Source organism: Lactuca sativa, chromosome 2, assembly GCF_002870075.4.
Source record: "Lactuca sativa cultivar Salinas chromosome 2, Lsat_Salinas_v11, whole genome shotgun sequence".
Lineage (NCBI taxonomy): Eukaryota > Viridiplantae > Streptophyta > Magnoliopsida > Asterales > Asteraceae > Lactuca > Lactuca sativa.
This window is the reverse complement of record NC_056624.2, coordinates 105,127,859-105,143,252: the sequence shown is the minus strand read 5'-3', so window position 1 is coordinate 105,143,252 and position 15,394 is coordinate 105,127,859. Positions and strand designations below refer to the sequence as shown.

Genomic DNA, 15,394 nt, shown 5'->3' with positions numbered 1-15,394 from the left:
CAATGTCAAGTCTTAGAAATTATAAGTTTTCACAAATTAAGACACATTAATACTTATGACCTCACCAGCTTTAAAGCTGATACTCGCTTTCAAAATTACTTGTATCCTCAGGTCATCATAGACAGGTACCGATGCAAGGAAAACGGAAGATGGAGCTTATTCAAGACTTGTCTTTCATTTTGATTTATGCTTTAGTGTTTATCAAAATATGTCAGAATACAATTGTATAATAATTATTTTATTAATGCAATGGATGATGTTGTTGCTTGTTTACTACTTTACATTGTTGTTGATATTATACATGACGTCCTCCGCCCCAGAACGTTTCCGCCGTTCTCGGTTTTGGGGTGTGACAGTTCTTGCGAAGTTTGCCCCTTCCTTTTGTTCCAGAATTTCTTCTTCTTGTTGTTGTTGGCATTGATCTCGTTGTTGCTGTTCCCTTTGGTTGGTTCAGCCATAATAGTCGCAACTCCTTGACAGACACCATGATCAACAAGAGATTGCGCTAGTTCCTTGGCGCTGGCGAAGGTCAAGGGTTTGGAAGCTAATACACTTCCTCGAAGTTGGGGTGATAGTCCCCAGATGTATCTCTCAACCTTTTGGCTTTCCAGGGTTAACATTCCTAGGCAAAGTGTTATTAAGTCACTGAACCTGTTGGTGTAACCTGCTATGTCCGAACCTACCATCGAGAGGTTCCACAGTCCCTGTTCAAGCTTCTGAATCTCGCCTCTTGGGCAATATTTGTTGGATAAGGTGTCTAAGTCCATAACTATTTCTGGTATGTACTTGACCCGACCCGGCATGGTCCATTTGAGTTGCATGGCACCATGCAATTGGATAAACTAAATGAGAGAAATAACGCTTGGAGATTATTAATATATTATAAGTTCTAATATATTAATAATATTATTTGATTAGTTTGATCAAGAATTAATTTAGAATTAATTAAGTGATCAAAAGATAACTAATTAAATATATGGGTTGATTAAGTAAATCATCCATATCTTGTATAGTGGGCTAAAAGGCTCCATGGATCATCAAGTTGGGTTCCACCCATAGGATGCTTCATGGATGCTCCATGGGAGTTACAAACCCATGGGTCATGGAAATGAAGAGTCATGACACATTAGGGTTTAACTCTAGATGTGTCAACACTATATAAGAAAGATAATCTCCACCAAAATCGGTTGACACAAAGAAATAGAGGGCTTGGCCGATTTGAAGAAGTGAGTATACTCTCATAAGTTCTTCCAAGAGCATTTGGTGTTGTGTGAAGCATTTGAGGCATCACCACTTGAGGTGCTAGGCTCACAAGGTTTCAAGGAACACAAGCAACAACAAGGTAAGTTATTCTATCTATACTTTATGTTGAAATTGTTCCCCATGTATGCTAGATAGGATATAACCTTGGAATTCAACTTTGCATGACAAATTAGACAAACATAGATCCAAGGTTATTAGGGTTGCATGTACACTTAGGAAGTGTTAGAATGCTCAAAACCCATCAGTGGTATCAGAGCCTAGGCTTGTTTGTTCTTATTTGTTCTTAAAAGTTGAAAACAGAATCGAAAATTTGCTGTCTGCGATCGGACTCGTCGAGTCCATAGGGGGGACTCGCCGAGTCCATGTGTATCTTCAACCAACTCGGCGAGTCATGTTCATGCACTCGGCGAGTAGGGTCGAATGAGTGCAGAATTTCGATTCAGTTGCTGGAAAATGATTAGAAACATTACCCTAAACTGTTTTAGTAAATATAAACTTGTTTTTGGTGGTGTAATGTTTTACTAATTCATTTACAACAACTAGTTATCAAAATTACAAAGTTTTATGTAATTTTTGATTATGTTCATATTCATGTTCTTGTTCTTATGATGTTTTAGATGATCATAGGAATTATTTGTAACCTATTTGGTAGTTTAATTCTTGATCATAATGTGTTTTAATGGAGTCCATAACTTATCCTTAAGTTATGGAAAACCAAGAGTCACTTGAGTTAAAAAACCATTAAGAAAACACAAGAGTTATAAAAATGAAGAGTCTTCATTTTATGACTCTATTAAACTCATAAGTTACAAGAAATGAAAAGTTTTGAAAGTTACAAAACTTGCCCTCAAGTTTTGGAACAAGTAAAGTTAAGTTAAAACTTTAGTTCCAACCCCTAGAATTTTAAAAGTTAAAATTCAACCCTTATACTTATATTATGATGATTTAATAATTATATATATATATATATGTATAAGAACAAGTCGTCTTACCGCTAGTACGCCTCATTCACGAAGCCGGTCTATAAGGTGGGTATAAGGTTGTTGCCTATAAAATGGTGACATAATGGGTGTATATTCTCACCCACCGCTTGCTTGACTGGTGGAGGGTCGTTAGCCGAACGGGTAAGACAAGGACTTATAAATTCTCATTCAAAGTATGATGAATATATAAAGTAACTAAATGTTTATAAAATTCCCAATCTTAGTTACTTTAGGAAAAATGTGAATAAGGTGCTAATCCATGAAATTACACTTTACACTTTGTCTGAGTCGTTGGTGGAGCGTGTGTGGTTAACCGGCACACTAACTTGGACTTAACAAGGTAGGTAAAGGGTGACTTAAGAGTTTATTATAGTATCGGTGGAGCGTGTGTGGTTTACCGGCACATCGATTGAGTGATAAACTTTTAAGGGTACCAAGTGATTTGCATGGTTACTTCACACCTCGTTTTGTGATCCTCGGCATCCCAGTCACAAAACCTGGAGGGCACTCCCGAGATCGAAACATGCCTTTGAAAAGTTCATTGGATCTCAAAGAATCTAGGAATTTCTAAAACCAATAAAAACTAAATATTTATTATTTCGGTTTTCGTGGTGGAAATTGGTGAATCGTCATTCACCTACCTTTCAAATATGGTATAGCTTAGATTACGGCATACCTCTTCTAAGTTATATTATATTGTGATTGGGTCCTAGCCTTAATATTACATTTGGGTGTTTTATTAAGGACTCTCTTAAATCTAAACTAAACTTGTTCTTCTTTTCAGATGTCTTCATCTAATGCTTCTGGCTCGAATCCTAATGGCTCCTTTACTCTTATGAGTCTATGTGGGAAAGTCACCTTTGATGGATCCAACTTCAATAAGTGGATCAGAAACATCAGGATGATTACTCGCTACGAGGACAAAGAATATGTCCTTGACAAGGAGCTTAAGGAAATTGACGAGTCCACTGCAACTCCCCAGGAGATCGCTGACTTTCATACTCATGAAAGAGATGCAACCAAGGTGGCTTGCATCATGTTAGCCACCATGACAGCTGAACTCCAAAAGTCTTACGAAGACTTCTACCCTTATGAAATGCACCAAGACTTGATGGAAAGATACCATCAAAGTGCACGACAAGAGAGGTACGAAGTCATCTGCTCCATGATAACAACCATGATGAAGGACGGAGAGTCCGTCACGAGCCACATGCAGAAAATGCAAAGGTATGTGGATCGGTTGCTGAAGCTCAATGTGAACTTCCCTGAGGAGCTTGCAATAGATATCATTTTGCACTCCTTACCATCGTGCTATGATCAATTCCGCATGACATATCACATGAACAAGGAAGAGGTCACCCTCAACAAACTTCAGGGACTTCTCAAGACCGCAGAAACAGGTCTTAAGGGGAAGTCGGTTGCTATCACTCCTACTCCAGAAACAACTCCGGTCTTGGCAATCGGGCAGAGTCGAGGGAGGAAGAGAAAGAGATCTTCAAAGGGTACCAAGGCTCGGACCCTTGATGGCTCTTCTTCAAGTGGAACCAAGAAAGGTTTTATTACTCCTTCTTCTGACCCAAAAGAGGCTGAATGCTTCTATTGCCACGAAAAAGCTCATTGGAAGCGGAACTGCCCAAAGTACCAGCAAGATGTAAAGGATGGGAAAGTCAAACCCAACCATGCAGGTATTTACACTATCATTTCTAATAACTCACCCCATTCGAAATCTTGGGTCCTTGATACAGGTTGCGGAATTCATATTTGCTGTGACTTGCAGGGACTAGGAAGAAGTGAGAATGTGGAGCAAGGAAGAATAAACTTAATCATGGGGAATAGGAAAGTTACACCTGTCACCAAGATTGGAGTTTATACTTTATCGCTAAGTAGTGGGTTAAATTTAGATTTGAATAAATGTTGTTATTCGCCAGAAATGGCAAGAAATATTATTTCCTTTCATGCATTGTACAAACAAGGTTTCACCTTTTCGTTTGATAATGAAGTTGGTTCGATTAATGCTTTCTTTAATAATGTACTTTATTTTAAAGCATTACCTTGTGATGGTGTGTATGAAGCTGTATCTATTATAGATAACTTAGGAAATAATGTTTTGTGTATTGATTCTAATAATAATAACATGGATAAAGCATCGTTATGGCATTGTCATCTTGGACATATAAGCAAGAAACGCATAGGCCAACTCCAAAAGGATGGAGTCTTGGAGTCGTTTGACCTAAAGTCAAATGATAGTTGCGAATCATGCTTACTTGGAAAAATGACAAAGTCACCCTTCACAGGCTCATGTGAAAGGGGTGAAGGTTTGTTGGACCTTATACACACGGATATGTGTGGACCATTCAAACATGCCACAAGGGATGCTAATCATTATTATTTGACTTTTACCGATGATTACAGTAGATATGGATATGTCTACTTAATCAAGCATAAGTCAGAGACTTTCGAGAAGTTTAAGGAATTTAAACAGGAAGTCGAGAATCAATTGGGCAGGAACATTAAGATGCTTTGATCCGATCGAGGTGGTGAGTATCTTAGTTCAGAGTTCCTCGACTATCTAAAGGAATGTGGGATTGTCTCACAATTGACACCTCCCAGGACACCGCAGTTGAATGGTGTAGCTGAGAGGCGTAATCGAACCTTGTTGGACATGGTTCGTTCCATGATGAGTCGAGCTTCCCTACCAATCTCATTCTGGGGGTATGCCTTAGAGACTGCCGCCCATATCCTCAATCTAGTCCCTACAAAGAAAGTTGCCAAAACTCCTCACGAGATGTGGACTGGTAAAGTACCTAAACTAGACCACATCAAGATTTGGGGCTGCGAGGCTTTCGTGAGACGCGAGACTCATGATAAGCTCGAACCCCGAAGCGAGAGGTGTATTTTCATCGGCTACCCACAGCAATCCTTTGGTTACCTCTTCTACAGACCCAGTGACAATGTGGTCTTTGTAGCAAGAAGAGGAGTCTTTCGAGAAAGAGAGTTTATAAGCCAAGGAGACAGTGGGAGGCAAGTTGATCTTGAAGAAATTCAAGAGTCAAGTGGTGAAGGAACTTCAAACTCTAGCCCTCAACTTGAGGAGGAAACTCCTGTTGAGCCAATTGACGAATCTGTACCTCTGAGGCGTTCCACGAGAGTTAGGAGTGCACCTGAGCATTACTATGGATTCCATATTACTGCAGAAGGTGAGACACTTATTAGTGATGAGACACTAGTAAGTCAAGATGACCCTAACAGCTACGAGGAAGCCATGGCAGGCCCCGAGTCTGCTAAATGGAAAGAGGCTATGGATAGCGAGATACAATCCATGTATGACAATCAAGTTTGGAACTTGGTTGAAAATGTACCAGGTCGAAAGACTGTAGGGTGCAAATGGGTCTTCAAGAAGAAGACCGACATGGATGGTAAAGTACACACTTACAAGGCTAGACTGGTTGCAAAGGGCTTCTCTCAAATTCCTGGAGTGGACTATGATGAGACCTTTTCTCCAGTAGCCAAGATTAAGTCTATTCGGGTTCTGTTAGCCATAGCCGCATTTCATGACTATGAAATTTGGCAAATGGATGTCAAAACCGCTTTCCTTAATGGAAAGTTGGCTGAAGATGTTTACATGAGTCAGCCAGAAGGTTTTGTCAGTAACGAGTACCCTAATAGAGTGTGTAAGCTTGAGAAATCCATTTATGGATTAAAGCAAGCACCTCGCAGATGGAATCTTTGCTTTGATGAAAAGGTCAAGGAATTTGGCTTTTCTAGGAGTGAAGATGAATCTTGTGTATATGTCAAGGCTAGTGGGAGTATAGTTAGCTTTTTGGTATTGTATGTGGATGACATACTACTCATAGGAAACGACATTCCAACCTTGCAGGAAGTAAAGTCCTGGCTTGGAAAGTGTTTCGCTATGAAGGACCTTGGTGAAGCTGCCTATATTTTGGGGATAAGAATCTTGAGAGATCGGAGTAAAAGACTAATTGGACTTAGTCAAAGTACCTACTTGGAGAAGATTCTGAAGAGATTCAGAATGCAAAACTCCAAGAAAGGAGAGTTGCCCATCCAGAGTAGTGCCAAGCTGAGTAAGACACAAAGCCCTAGCACTGAGGCTGAGATAGCAGAAATGAGTCGATTACCTTATGCTTCGGCTGTAGGTTCGATCATGTATGCTATGACGTGTACTCGACCTGATGTAGCCTTTGCCTTGAGCATGGTTAGCAGGTTTCAGGGGAACCCTGGCAAGGCACACTGGATTGCGGTAAAGAATATTCTCAAGTACCTACGAAGGACTAAGGACTGGGTCCTTACCCTCGGTGGGAGTGATGACTTGAGGGTTGTAGGGTATAGTGATGCTAGCTTCCAGACTGATAGGGATAACTTCCGCTCTCAGTCGGGCTGGGTCTTTACCCTAAATGGAGGAGCAATTTCTTGGAAGAGTTCCAAGCAAGAGACAGTGGCAGATTCTACTTGTGAATCAGAGTATATTGCAGCTAGCGAAGCGGCAAAGGAGGCGTTATGGCTGAGGAACTTCATTGGAGACCTTGGAGTTGTACCAGCTATTAAAGAGCCGATGGAAATTTTCTGTGATAGTGAAAGTGCTGTTGCCTTAGCCAAGGAACCAAGGGATCACGGGAGATCCAGACACATCGACAGAAAATACCATTTCATCAGACATCGGATCGAAGAAGGACTCCTCGTGGCAAAGAGGGTATCATCGGATGAGAACCCGGCAGATCCCCTCACGAAGGGACTGACTCGGGTTAAGCATCTCCAGCATGCTCGGAGCATAGGGCTGAAGGATGATATTAGATTTAGTAGTTAGATACTCTTGAAATTTGTAAAGTGTAATTGACATTTGATGATGAATAAAAGTGTTTTATTTATGAGTAAAGTGTTGCTATCTCTTGTCGATCGTTTACTATATTTCTTTTGCATGTTTTGACTTCCAGAATAATTTTGTTTGGTTTAACATATTATTCAAACCTCCACAGTCGGTCATATGTCGGAAGTAGGTATGAATCAAGACTGTCATGTTTGGTTGTAGAGGTCTGGGACAAGGCTACAACAATCATGAGTGCTCATAAGTTCTGAGCATTGGACTCAACCCACGCTCACTGGAATCACTTCATGGAATTCTATCTCGAGTGATCGTGAGACGGTAATATCATATAAGTCTTTAAACCTAGAGATATGATTTGTTACTTACGAGTTGGTTATGCATTGATTGTACGAAAAACGCATTGGTAACTCGATGTTATAAAACGTGCTCTTATGTGTAATTCAATGAGTAGTAGAACAAACATATGAGTCGAAGTTTATCTGTTCCTTCTTGGATTAGAAGCTGATATCTGGGCCCCTCGATGATTTTGTTTTGACCTATGTACCGGGCCCGGTCAGAACTAGATTGATGTGTTCAATAAAGTTCTTTGTCAAACAAATCGGAGATCGGGAAACAAATGTTGGACAATAAGTAAGACATTGTTCCATGTATTTGTCCGACTGATATCTAGAACAGAGGATTATATGATCACTTATCTTAAATGGCGTACCATCATCTTCTCAAGTTTCGAGAAACCTTGTAAAGAGCTACGATTGCCGATCGGTTCCTGAAGTCATACTTGCAGTAATAGTTACTAGACTTATCCAAGTGGGAGACTGTTGGATAAGGTGTCTAAGTCCATAACTATTTCTGGTATGTACTTGACCCGACCCGGCATGGTCCATTTGGGTTGCATGGCACCATGCAATTGGATAAACTAAATGAGAGAAATAACGCTTGGAGATTATTAATATATTATAAGTTCTAATATATTAATAATATTATTTGATTAGTTTGATCAAGAATTAATTTAGAATTAATTAAGTGATCAAAAGATAACTAATTAAATATATGGGTTGATTAAGTAAATCATCCATATCTTGTATAGTGGGCTAAAAGGCTCCATGGATCATCAAGTTGGGTTCCACCCATAGGATGCTCCATGGATGCTCCATGGGAGTTACAAACCCATGGGTCATGGAAATGAAGAGTCATGACACATTAGGGTTTAACTCTAGATGTGTCAACACTATATAAGAAAGATAATCTCCACCAAAATCGGTTGACACAAAGAAATAGAGGGCTTGGCCGATTTGAAGAAGTGAGTATACTCTCATAAGTTCTTCCAAGAGCATTTGGTGTTGTGTGAAGCATTTGAGGCATCACCACTTGAGGTGCTAGGCTCACAAGGTTTCAAGGAACACAAGCAACAACAAGGTAAGTTATTCTATCTATACTTTATGTTGAAATTGTTCCCCATGTATGCTAGATAGGATATAACCTTGGAATTCAACTTTGCATGACAAATTAGACAAACATAGATCCAAGGTTATTAGGGTTGCATGTACACTTAGGAAGTGTTAGAATGCTCAAAACCCATCAGTATTCTCGAAGGAGCATTCTTTTCAGGTTTTCCCAACCCATGGAGTTCGCCACCACTAGGGTTAGTGTCTGGACGTGGCCGTTCCACCATGTCAGGGCGTGTTCAGAGAAAGTAAAAGCAGCAAACTTTACTTTGCTTTCTTCAGGACATGCACAGATTTCGAATACAACTTCCGTTTTCTCTATCCATTGAGATAGAGCCAATACTCCCCCAGTCCCGTAAAAGGGAATAGGTTTTCCGTTGGTGAAGTCTTTGTAAGTGCATACCCCTGAACGGCTTTGACCTTGGCCATTTGTAAAACTGTTTGTTCCTCCCCCCGATCCGTTGTTGCTCATTTGTGCCATTGCTGCAGTTACAGCAGCGGTTACAGCAGTCCGGAACATAACGGTGTCCATAATTGGAGGAGGTGGTGGAGGTGGTGTTGAAGTTGAGTTTCTGCGTGTTGATCTACGAGGAGGCATGTTCTGGTAGAGAAAAATAAGAATGAATACTATAAGTTTCTAATGTTTTGACAATCGTATGTTAGTTGTATCTTGTAATTTGTTTTGACTTTAGTTTATGGTTTCAAGGTAGGCATAGAAATTTAAAACTCGTAATTTTTGAGAGGTATAAAATAAGAAATACTTCATATTCATACATATAGGTCACACCTGAGGTGTGTTACATTACATGTTTTTGTTTGGAAAATTTGATTCTCCTAGAGGTCTCCGATTACAGATACAACAGGGAAAATAAGGGAAATAAGGGAAAAACTTTTTATCCGAAATCCTAATCTATAACAAAATTGTTGGGGCTCGAACAAGTTCTACTTGCGGCGTTTGGAGCTAGATTCGGCATTCGACCGTTTGACTCCCATCAGTCGCCTCTCAAGATCTGCTTGTTGTTCCTTCATCTCTCTTATATCTGCCAGAGCCGTTATCATTTGCTTCTGAAGTGTCCCCGTGTAGATTTGGGTATTCTCATGTAGTCCTTCCAAACGGCGAATGTCAACGGCGTTACCTTGGGTAGCAGCATTGACCTCGCGAACTCTGGCTGCTTGCCTGTCTGTCTCGTAGTTTTGGGTAGCTATAGCGTTCACAATAACAGGAAGTGCTCGATCAGCTGAGCTTCCCCCACTGACATTGTAAAAATCTCGGCACATGCCGAAAGGAGGGCGTACACCTTGCTGGCGGCTCCAGTAGTAGAGGTGACTTCCCCACATGGGAATGGGTCCCGGTTGATATGGTCTGATTTCGGGAGGATGAGGGATGGGAGGGTCGAACACTTCTGGTTCGGAGTCTGTCCCGCTAGAAATCTCCTCGATCTCTACGTCGACTTCGAATTCCTCTCCGACTTCGACTTCGAATTCTCCCTCGATAACCCCTTCGGGTTCTTCCTCGACCTCTTCTTCGATTTCCTCTGGGTCTTCCTCCGGGTCTTCTTCTATCCAACCGCCGTTGCCTTGGTTTGGGTAGTAGGGATCTCCTGGTAAATGGAATCCGGCCATTTGTCTGTACTAGGATAGATGTATGAGAACTTTATAAGAAAAGAAAATTCTATTTAACGACTTACTATTTTTAACTATAATTTGTACAACTATTTTTAATAATACTCCTATAATATTTCAATTTGGCGAAACTAAAATAATTTGTATTTGGTGAGTTCTTGGCTTGTTGTCCACTATGAACATTCCTCGACATACGTTGGTCAAATCCAAGATAAATATAGTTGATCAGGCTATCTTTATTCTCGACCTGATTACATACCCCGGGGCTCAATCGTAGTGTCGTAACTTGCCTTAATACTTTTTAGTAAAACTTGTTATGATACGAGATTAATGCATGCTTGTAAAAATGTATATCTTTAAAAGAAAGTATTTTTTTTTCATGAAAATGTTTCATCAGAGGGTTTTTGGTCCCCTTTGCATTTATAGTTTGTATATCATATGTGGTTCGATATACTTAGTTCACTATAAACAATGCTCTGATACCAATCTGTCACACCCCCAAACCAGAATGGCGGAAACATTCGGGGGTGGATGACTTCACGTAGTATCACAACCATTGAATATTGTAAAGAAAGTAACACAACCATCACATATATAATGAAAACGTATGTTGTTGCGTTATACATATTAGCAAAAGACTATTACAATAAGATGATAAATGTTCAATAATAAAACATCCTTAGAGTTCCCTTCTCCAAAAGCCGGTGGTTACCTGTATTACTGATTCCCTGAGAAATACAAGTGGTTTCGAAAAAGTGTCAACAATTAAGTTGGTGAGTTCATAAGTGTTTTCCATTGAAAAGTATGTCCTTTTTTATAGTAAATCGATGAACGAGGTTTTTAGAAAATCCAATATTTTCTATAAATGATTTGAAAAGTTTCCCGTGTTGGAGTGCGTTAGTGTTTTCCATACTTGAATAATAGTGATAAAATTTGTGTTAACAATAAAATGGAAAACTGAAATGCATATATGAATCTCGTAAATCAAACTTGTTTTTATACTTTTATGTGAGCTTTATAACCATACTATTGACACTGACGGCCTGTAACAACATTCTTCAGGTGTTGTAGTGTTATGACATTTGTCACCCCAGACCTGCCGGTCTAACTATAGCTAATAGTTTAGGTGCGGGGTTGTCAATCCCGTATAGATCTATACACAAGTATCACGTTCTCTCCTAGAGATTATGGTATATAATACAGGACTTGAAATGCATACATACGAGTACGTTGAAGTTTAAATGTCTCACATTACTTGGTATAAACACATTTACGATAATAAAGACTTTACTTCTTTTGAAAGCATTTCATTTGTCGAGATGTATATGTAAAATGTATGAATCACCTGAATACTACACTCATTATAGTTTCTCAAAAGTATGTTTCCATTTAGTAAGAACAACTTGGTGATATAATAGCCCTTTAGACATAACGTTATTTTTGCATCAAAACCCTATAAGAACGATATTATAATTATGTTTATGAAATGATACTTTGGCTTGTAATGTACTTGTATTCCCCCCCCCCCCCCCCTAAAACGTGAAAAGAATTGAAAAGTAGGGGTATGAACTCACCCGTTAAGTTTGAAGAGAGAGGCTAGAGTTGAGCAGAGTTTCGACCGCGGAAAGTTGCGTCTTCGGGTTCTCGGGAATCTCTGCAGCGTAGATCCTTCGTCGGGGGCTCGAGTGCGGAAACCAAGGTAAGGAAATGGTCTCTGGAGCTGGGAGAATGGCTGAGGAATTGTGAAGGTGTGCCAAAACTCGAAGCTCATGCCATCTATTTATAGTGCTGGAAGAGTGAGTACGCGGGGCGTAATTTTGGAGTACGCGGGGCGTACTCACGTACGCAGCGCGTACCTCGTTACGCTGGGCGTAATATGGCGTCATGGCTTACGACTCCTGGCTAGCTAAGCATAGAGGGGGCGGGCCAATGGGACTCGACTCTGGGTCTAGTACGCGGGGCGTACTCCCAGAGAACGCGGGGCGTAATCCGGCCTGTCCTCTTCTAAATTCCGTAACTTTCGCGTACCAGCTCCGTTTTTTGTGTTCTTTATATCCACGCGTAGGTGAGATTATGCTCTACAACTTTCATTTAGACTCCGTCGGCTAATTTTGACTTCATTTTTAATGATATATTTTTAATAGGCCGGGCCTCCTAAAGTTCGTAAGAAAATTCATATGTTCTTTATTCGACGTCGGTTTTCGTTTGTCTTTTTATCGTTTTATTACCACTGAGGAGATCTTCAACTTCCATTTAGGTGGTGATAGCTAAATAACACTCGATCTTCAATCCGATTTTTTAGCCCTCTACTACTGTTACGAAACTTTGAAAATTCGTAACTTCTTCATACGAGGCCCAATTTGGGCGATCTTTTTATGCATGCTCACCTTTCAACGAGATCTACGACTTTTGTTTAGATACTTAAGGCAAGAATGTATTTTATTGAGATTTTACTTTTTACGTCAAATAATGTTTTAACGTCGTGTCGTAAATATACGAGTGGTTATACTTTCTTCAATATAACCCGGTTTTGAGCGTTCTTTATGTTTTTGGAAACCTTGGCATGATATCAAATATTTGAGGCATCCCAACTTAGATACTTGAACACTTTATTTTCGAGGTTAATTCCGTTGTATTTGGCTTTCGAGTGTTACAATGCTTTTGGAAAATATAGGGTTGTCACAGAAATAAAGTTATATACATTATGAAAAGTAGGAGATTTGAACCTTCACTCCAATTGAGAATCAATATGACTTAAAAATCTTCATCGAGCATAAGCATCTAAAAATTAAGTCAAGAGACGATTAATCACAAGGTTCTATAAAAGCTTATTATGGCAAGTCTTTTATTATCTTTTTGAAGATTTGTTTATCTAAATGTTTTTGGAAATATTGGTTATTTGAATGTTTTTGGTATTTTTGAAAAGAAAGCAATTTTCAATTGTTTTTGGATTTTCTTTTTGAATGAAAGTAAACACACTTTTGTACAAACAAAAAGTAAAAGTTTAAGGATAGATGTTATCTGGATTTAACATTCCTAGACGGCCTAGGAAGTATTGAAACTTTGTTTCATCGAGAGCCTTAGTGAAGACATCGGCAATTTGATCTTCGGAGTTGATGAAGTGTAGTTCGATATGACCCTTTTGAATGTTGTCCTTGATAAAGTGATATCGAATATCGATGTGCTTTGTCATGGAGTGGTGAACAGGATTGTGAGAAATAGCAATTGACTGGTTGAGTCACAAAATATGGGAATTTGTGAGATTTTGAAGCCATAGTCACGCAGTTGAGTTTGCATCCATATGACTTGTGAACAACAGATGGCGGCAGCGACGTATTCAGCTTCTGCTGTTGATGTGGATACACAAGTCTGTTTCTTTGAAGTCCAACTCACTAGTATACCTCCTAGGAATTGACAACTACTACATGTACTCTTTCTATCTAGCTTGCATCCTCCGTAGTCTGAGTCGGTGAAAGCGTTTAGCTGAAAATTAGATTTAGCTAGATACCAAAAGCCGAGTTTGGGAGTGCCTTTAAGGTATTTGAAGATGCGTTTCACAGCAACTACATGAGATTCCATAGGATTTGCTTGGTATCTAGCACAGACACATGTAGAAAACATGATGTCAGGTCTGCTAGCAATGAGGTATAAGAGTGATCCGATCATTCCATGATATCTTTTCTGGTCAATGGGTTTGCCATTTAAGTTTGCATCAATTTTGTATCCAAAGGCCATTGGGGTTTTTGCGGTATTGGATTTCTCCATTGAAAAACGAGTGAGTAGGTTTTTGACATAATTCTCTTGGTTGACAAAAATGCCATCAGTTGACTGTTTGATTTGAAGTCCGAGAAATGTAGTCATCTCCCCAATCATGCTCATTTCAAATTTGCTCTTCATTAAATCTGCCAACTTAACACTTAAAGATTCGTCAGTAGAACCGAAAATAATGTCATCAATATATATTTGTACAATGAACAGATGTCTATTAAAGATTTTACGAAAAAGGGTTGGATCGATTGAACCTCTTTTAAAACCTGATTCTTCGAGAAATGTTGACATCGTGGCATACTAGGCTCGGGGTGCTTGTTTCAAGCCATAGACAGCTTTCTGTAGTTTAAAGCTGTGATCGGGAAATTTGGGATCTTCGAAACCTGGTGGTTGTTGGATGTCTACATCGCGATCTATCTCTCTGTGTAGGAATGCACATTTAACGTCCATTTGGAATACTTTGAAATTCATATGTGCAGCATATGCAAGAAAGATGCGAATTGCTTCAATTCTGGCAACTGGAGCATATGTTTCATCGTAGTCGATTCCTTCTTGTTGTGAATATCCTTTGACTACAAGACGTGCCTTGTGTCGACAAATGATTCCTTGATCGTCAGTCTTGTTTCTGTATACCCATCTTGAACCTATTACAGTAACATCGGGTGGAGTGGGAACAAGATTCCATACGTCGGTTCTTTCAAATTCTGCTAGCTCTTCTTGCATAGCTTTTACCCAGTCTGGATCTTTTATATCAGAATGTATGGTTTTGGGTTCAGTTGTGGATAAGAAGGCTCCAAATAAACATTCATTTGTGGATGCGGCTTGAGTCTGAATGCCTAAGTTGGGATCTCCGATGATTTGGTTTGTTGGATGATTTCTAGTCCACTTTATTAAGCGATTCTCTTCCGCTATAATAATTGGAGTTTCAGTATCCCATTGTTTTTCTCCGGGTGTTTCATCTTGGAATAGGTTTGAAGGTTCCCCCATAAATGATGCATCGGGATTGTTTTGGCTATTTGGGGAATGGGTATTCAAAGGAGGATTTGGTGTTTGTTCCGAAGAGGAAGTATGTGTTGGTGGTTTCCCCTCGAATAGATTTGCATCGTTTTGGTTTGTTTGTGGAGTTACTTCACTGGGTGTTCCTGTATGATCAATTAAAGTAGTTAGAAGTTCAGAATTGTAAGTAGTTTTTGGTTGTTCAAAAAGTAAATCAAGATCGATTTCAATGTCTATGTCAGGAGAAGGTGTTTGTTGAATTGGATTTTGAAAAATATTTTCAATCATTTTTGAACCAAAATGTTCACGATCCAATTTCCTGACATAAAATTCATCGAAATGAACATCGGTACTTTCTTCAATTACTCTGGTACGTTTGTTCAGTACTCTATAAGCAGCTGAAGAAAATGAGTAACCAAGGAAAATTCCTTCATCCGACCTTGATTCAAATTTTGAAAGGTGATCTTTATTGTTCT

The 15,394-nt window shown here is 39.5% G+C and overlaps 1 protein-coding gene across 1 annotated transcript; it reads right to left on the bottom strand.

Annotated features, from left to right (window-relative positions):
• Positions 1 to 13,343: 13,343 nt before the first annotated feature.
• Positions 13,344 to 14,213, bottom strand: LOC111906462 (uncharacterized mitochondrial protein AtMg00810-like). Its single transcript, XM_023902220.1, has one exon. The coding sequence runs from the start codon at positions 14,211 to 14,213 to the stop codon at positions 13,344 to 13,346; it is 870 nt and encodes a 289-aa protein (XP_023757988.1).
• Between the last annotated feature and the right edge of the window lie 1,181 nt (positions 14,214 to 15,394).